This window comes from Chaetura pelagica, unplaced genomic scaffold, assembly GCF_000747805.2.
Source record: "Chaetura pelagica isolate M959 unplaced genomic scaffold, ChaPel_1.0 scaffold82, whole genome shotgun sequence".
Taxonomy (NCBI): Eukaryota; Metazoa; Chordata; class Aves; order Apodiformes; family Apodidae; genus Chaetura; species Chaetura pelagica.
In genome coordinates, this window is record NW_009952990.1 from 8015091 (window position 1) to 8022103 (window position 7013).

Sequence of the window (7013 nt, forward strand, 5' to 3'; positions counted from 1 at the left end):
TCTCAGAACTGCTGAATCTAAGGACAGTCTTAATGGAAGTGAGGGCTAGTAAAAAAAAAAAAAAAAAAAAATTTAAAATAAAGCAGTAGTTATAACTAAAAGTGTGTGATGTGTTTTATAAGAAATCTACTCCTCAGTACCCATGGTTCATCTTAGTCAGGTAGGGTTAACTATTGTTCCTTGGGGAGCTAGCATCCCAAGAGAAGTTGAAACTGATTCAATCTGTGTTTGGCCTCGTGTGACTGAAATCTGGACAGCTCCTCAGTTGCAGTGATATCTCTTTGAGACTAGGCCAGTGTCATTACTTCAGAACTGAAGAGACATGCCTGTAACGTGTGCATCTGCAGAACCTCAGTTTTAAAGGTGAAAATTTAGTATGTGATAAAATACATTTAAACAAGTATGTCTGGAAATGGGTTATGCTTCCAGCAGCAACTTTTATCCCCATTTAACACTTAAGTATTAGTGAGAGAGTTAGAATGGTTACTGTGATTTTATAAATAGCAATTAATCCTTTCCATTCAGTAGCTGTTACAGTAGATACCATAGATCTGCCTTGCATGTTAGGAAAGACACCTGAAATGCTATTGTTCAGAATGCTGTTGAAAGCAAGTGGCACAGAATAGAGCATGCAGGCTGTTGGGCACTGGCACTGCTCTCTAAAAGGTTCTTGTAAGTAATGAAATGGAGCTGCACAGCTGGTATCTGCTGTGGGTGGTAGATGGGGAGTAATGCTGCATGTAGTGTCCAGGCAGAGCAGCCATAATGAATTTAGAAAGTATTATCTTCAGTATTTAATCAGTGAATTGAGGGTTAAATGATGGGGGGCTTTGTGTTTCTGAATAAGAGAGTGGAGTTGCTTGCTTTGTGATTCAGCTAGAATTGTCCACTAAGAAGGTATATTTTTAATGTTCTTTTGCCCTTGAATGTAGTTTTGTTTTTTTTAAATTACATTTTTGTTTCCTGACTTTGAAATGTTTGTGTTAAGTGACTTACAAATTAGCAAATATGTGCAACCATAACCCCTCATAAAAAAAATGTTGTTGGGTATTGGTTTGTTAACACAGTTCAAGTGAAAAGCTGAGTTCAGAGAGCCACAGGTGAAAGTTTGGTCTCAAATACATTTTTTCTGGCTCTGAGTTATTAATTTGCATGTTACAAAATGGATGTATATAGAATAGTTTCTTCGTTAATATTGATACATTGCAAAAACTATTTCACTGTAATTGCTTTTAATTCTAAAACGTCTTGATTTTATTTTTAGTTTACAGATTTGCATTACCGAGCAAAACTCTGTGGAATATACTTTCTTAACAGAGAGGTTTTATTTCTTCAAAGCTTTTTTTGAAAACTACTGTCTTACTTTACAGTTTCATAGGAAGAGATATCACATGCAGTGCTGACTTCTGTGCATGAATAAGTAGAATAATACTATAATAAAGATGAAAACAAGTAAAAGAACATTATCCAAATTGTATTGTGGTCTTGCATGCTTGTTTTGTTGGGGATTTGTTTGGTTTTTTTGTGGGTTCTCCCCCCCTGCAAATAGTTTAAAAAAAAAATCACATTATACCAGAGGCAAGGAAAGGAGAAAATTTTTAATACAGAACACTGGATGCATGCTTCCTTTGCATCTTTCTCTTTTTTGCTTGTCTTTGAAGGAAAGTAGTTGTGAGAACACAAACATAAATTTCTGGTAATCCACCAAGAAACTAAAAATACACCACACAGAGATGGCAGAGTTTGAAATAATGGTTGATTATCACTGCTATATTGACAAACCTTGTTTTTTTGTCTTTCTAAGAGCTTCTGTCAAAGAGCTGTTTGAAACTTTACTGCAAACAAGAGTAGTATAGAATCACATAGTTTACTGTGATATATGTAGCCTGAAAAATAGAACATGTTCAGTTGGACTAGCATGATTTGTTCTTTGTAACATTGTCTACGGCAGGAGTCTTTAGAAAGAAGTGCTAAATTCTGCTCTTGCTATTGGAATGCTATTGGGTATGAGTAGACTTGAGACCTTATCTAGACTGTTCTGTCTTTTCTAGCTTAAGTACTCATCTGACTCATTTCAGCATAAATCTGAGGTGTGTCCTGATTTACAGGCTTCCCTGTATTCTCATCAGATTATATTAATAAGCTGATATCCTTAAATATTTACTGAAATAAAGGGAAATGTCAGTAAGTCTAAGAAATGTCTAGCAAAACAATCCTGGTAGATTGTGAAGCTGCTTAAAGAAAAGAAAATAGTCCTTTTTGGTAATTTCATGTAGATTATTTGAAAATGAAGTAGATGTCTGGGTATGCTTCACTGTGTGGGTAGTGCAATACAAAAAACATGCTAGAAAAATAAGGGTTCTGATGGTTATGCAATGTGAAACATGAGAATATTAATTAATAAATTATGTATCTTAGTGTATAACATAGAGAACTAGTCTAGATAGTAGGATTTCTGAGCTGTAGTTCTGTTACAGCTCACCCAAAAGTTGAAAGCAGGGAGAACTTGAAAATTATTGAGAAGCATTTTAACAGAATGCAACTCAACGTAAAACTTTTTTCCTATGGTGAGCTAATTTTTTTAAAAATTTCAAAAGTTGATAACTTTCCTTTCAAAACTGTGATAATTAAGGATAGTTTTTTGTGCACAGTCTATCACAAATCGGCAGCATTTCAGTTTGGTTTTACAAGTGTGACCTTCTGTAGCTTAGGAGCCTGGCTTTCCTTTACCTTTGCCTAATTTTGGATGTTGTGGCAACATCAGCTTCCTGCTGTTTTACTAATGTTTAGATTAGAAGCTTGGAGCTGAATTTAAAGCTTCATGATCTCTGGCTAATGACTAGTGTTTAGTCAGTGTATGTTTGTCATTGTGTGCATGCCCGTGGTTTACAGGAAGGATGTAGAGGGAGGTCTGACAGGGGTGGGGTCAGAATGAACTCTGGACCTTGTTGAGTGGTAAGTACAAGCACGCAGGGATTTAACAGTCCAGCTTACCTGCAGTAACATAACTTCTCTGCATTATTTAGCATGAGTGTCAAAGTGAGTGCTTCTGAAGGAAGAGTTGTGATAAATGAGGAAGTGGGAAGGTTTAATAGCAAGCACATTGAAGGAGAGGGAGTAAATATTACCGTAAATGAATGTTGTGCATCTGCTTTTACTTCTACGACACTCAATCCAATTCAGCCTTCTCATGGGATTTACCAGTTTTATGACTTGCATCTCCCTAAGACTATGGAGAGAGATGTAATTGCAGTGCCTGTAGGCATACCAGAATTGACTTTCATCTGGTTTGCTTGGGCTACCTGCCCAAGTAAATAAACACAAGATGGCTTTGGAAGGCTGGGGCAGCTGCCTGTGCGGATACATTGTGACGGATTTCATCTGTTGGATGCCACCCATACAATCATCGAGGCTAGCATTTTTGGAAATCTTTGACAGTACCTACAGTTTCTTGGATTCATTGAGTCTGGTGAAGATGCTATTTATGCGACTAACTAGTGGATTTATTTTATATCTGATTTAGAAAGTAAATAGAAATTAGTTGAACTTTAACTATGAACAAATGAGGGCTGTCTTCATTTGTAATAGCTTCATTTTGAATCCCATGTTACAGAATTTCTGTCCCCTGGCCATCCAGTGTTTTCCAGTGTTATTTCTTATTTCTGATCTTTAAAAGAGGGACTTAGATGTATGTGAGGCTTGGAAGTGCACAGCAAATCCTGGTTTTGGTCTTATTTCTAAAGAGGTAACAGCCGCATGTAGAGGCTGCTCAGATTCTCAGAAAGCTGCAGTACTGCTGCCTGCAAGTAACCTCCCTCTAACACTAACAAGGCATTTCTGATGACTGAAATATTTAATCAGTGCGAAAAGAATATTAAAAATATCTAAGACCAAAAATTTTGCAGATTCTTTGAGGTTCTCTGAGTTCCTGACTGTAGGTCCTAATATAGGGCAGATTTTGTTACAAAAACTTGTTGGCTAAACACTTGTTTCTTTTAAAATAATTTTGCTTTATTCCAGTTTTCTTCATAATTTTGAACAACAGTTCTGAAATACTGAATATAATCCTTAGGTTAATTTAGATCAAGCAAGGAGCTGGTTGTAAAAGAACTTGGGAAATAATTGCTTAATGTATATTGTCTGCTCAGATGCTACACAATGACTAAAAAAAACAAAACCCACCATACTTTTTTTTAAAGTAGGAGTTACAACTTCAGTGTTAACCAATTAAATCATTACACAGAAGTCTGTAGAAGTTAGTTCTTCCAGGCCCAATTTTATGTGTAGGGATAGGATAAATAATGAAGCGAGAACTGATGTAAATCATGAGCAAGCATGTTAGTAGCTTTGTAATATCTCTTTAACTAAAAAGTTGCCAACCTAATCACTGAGTATATAGCTTGTACTCACTTGGAATTACTTTCACCTACTGCACATTGGCATTGACCTCAGTTCTCTTAAAGCACAGATTTTACAGCTGTACTTCGGCTGCTTTTTCCTGCAGTAATGGCAAATGGAATCAAAATAGCCTTGGTATTTGAACCATAGAAGCTAGAGAAATTTATTTGGTCATACTTGCATGAGCTTTCACAGCTTTTTATGTCAACAGCCAGTTTGTGTACGAAAGGAAGCTCAGCTTGCACTATTTTAAAGGACTCTGCATAGCTGCGTGGGTGGGTAGTTTTATTGTTTGAATGGCATTACCAGAATTGCTTTAATATTAAATGGTATCGTTATTTGTGGACATGTGTAGAATGGACCTTTCCATGAACTGACAGAAAAACTGATATGCCTGTTTCCTCTATCAGTAGGCTTAGCTGATGCATGTTTAACACTGAGCATCTTTTCAGGATTAGAAGTGGATAGAAAGAGTCAGTGCTGACTTATTTGCCTGGTATTCAATAATGCAGAAAACCTCCAGTCCCATTTCAGTTCAGAAGCTGATGAGCAGCTTTAAAAATCTGATTACTTGCAGAAATACCTGATTTGTTATTTAGATGGCCATTAACTGTTGAGATTTGAAAGTTGTGGTTGTACTTTACAATATAACTTAATAGCTTCCAAGTCCAGAGCAGATACTGTCTGTAAGTTTACGGGTTGCTGAAGGAGAAGAAGCAAAGACAAATATCTAGGTTCATAGCTGACATGAATGCTAGCTTCTTTAGGTCTAGTAAATTGAATTAATGCTTGCTTTTCAGAGAGCTTGCTGTGTTTTGTGGTAATGTGTTAATGTTGTTTGCAAAATCACGTCATACCATGACCTTAACCATGCTAACATTGCTTGTTAATTGTTCATCTCCAAGCTTGGCATAAATGCTGTTTCATTAGAGCCTGATTCTGCACAGATTTTAAATAAAGATAACAATATTGTCATATAGCATATAGTATTGCTTTAATTAAAGCTTGATTTACAAGTTATGATTTGTGTTTTTATTTTTTCCTGCACAGGTGATCGTGTGGTTGGAGAAAATGCTAGATAAAATAATCAGCATTTTCATAATATTTTTGCTAGTGATAGGAACCCTTCTGCTAGCCCTGCTCCTTACTGCAAAGGTACAGTGTGCTAAGGGATGTAATCAAATAAGTCATTTTAACTGCTGAATGAAAGTTACTGATATTTATTTAAAAATGTGTAGCTTAAATAATTTTAAAAAAATAAAATGAGCAGTTAATGCTCTGTAGTTGAACTTATTACCATTCCAAGACTAACTAATATGTAAACATTTTAAAATTTGTGTTTATTTGTATTTATAAGTGTATTTACATATGTGACAAAACTAATACATAAACACTTGGAAATATGAAATTTATTCTAGTATAAGAGTTATTATCTTATATATTACAGAAGCAGATTTGTTTTGCATCCTGTTACACTTTTCTTGTCAATGTCAAGAGCCACTTAGAATTTCTTCTTTTTAATTTACCTTGCATCAGAAACATATTTGCAAAATACTTAAGGTGTATTTGCCAGTTAGTTTGTGTAATTGCCTGTAATACCCTCTTGGTATCCTGTTCTGAGTTTAAATATGCTTAGATTCATGATCAAGTGCTCTGAAATTGCTTTTTGGTTTATGGTAGGGTGTTTCTTTGCTCACCAGAAGAGGTCACTCACGTACTTAATTTTTGGTTTTTTTATGGATCTATTCATACTGAAAAGCAGTCAATGGAGTTTGAATGTTTGCCTTGAATACAGTTACAGAAAAAAAAATCAGTGGATTCTGATGTCAATCTCCTTTTTCCAAAATGTAGTCTTATATAATGTTGAGTACTTAAAACTGAAAGCTTTAAAAGTTGTGCAAACATTCCTGCCTGAATCTTCCTTATATTTGTAAAAGGAACATTAAGATATTTATAAAAGCTTTCTCCATTCTTATTGAAGAATTAATTTGGTGAGGCACTTCATAGAATGGTTGGTCACATTAGAGCTGAACATTCATCAATTTTTATACTTCTTTGATCCATGGCTTAAAAAGGTGTATCTGAATTGTGCTTTGCATTTTTTAGTACTTCCCTCGACAGCACTGCTGTATTGTTAGAGTTTTTTTTCACTGAGATAAGGTTTAAATTTCCATTTGCTATTACTAGTCATATAGTATGTGACCAAATTTGTCAGAACAGACTGATGATTATTGACAGCTTTTTGGGGTTAATGACACTTCATTCTTCATAGTGATTTGTCTGCATGGGGAGAATTATTCTTTCAATGTACATGTACAAACTGGTCACCTCCTCTTCCCCTTCCCCCTCCCGGGGAAAAGAAAAAAGGGGGGGAAAAAAGCTTGTCTGAATGTAGAAAGAGTTCTAGTTTGCATTGCGTAACATTTCTCCTCTCTCTCTTTAATTTAGGTGCATCAAGAGAGCGTTCACTTGATTCAAGTCACAAGCAGCTTGATCAATGAGACAGTAGCCAGTCACCCAGAATGGGCAAAGTAAGAATGCTGAAGTTAAGCGAATAGTATAGGGTGGATGAACAAGTTTCCAGGTGCTCTTACACAAAGTTTTTAATTGAAAAA

At 35.5% G+C, this 7013-nt stretch overlaps 1 protein-coding gene across 1 annotated transcript in view; it reads left to right on the top strand.

Moving 5' to 3' along the window:
- TMEM245 (transmembrane protein 245) overlaps positions 1-7013 on the top strand; it is a 67053-nt gene that overhangs the window by 22688 nt on the left and 37352 nt on the right. The window contains exons 8-9 of the mRNA XM_009996538.1: positions 5449-5553; positions 6847-6929. Of these exons, the coding sequence (XP_009994840.1) occupies positions 5449-5553; positions 6847-6929 (188 nt within the window). The remainder of the gene's footprint in view (positions 1-5448; positions 5554-6846; positions 6930-7013) is intronic.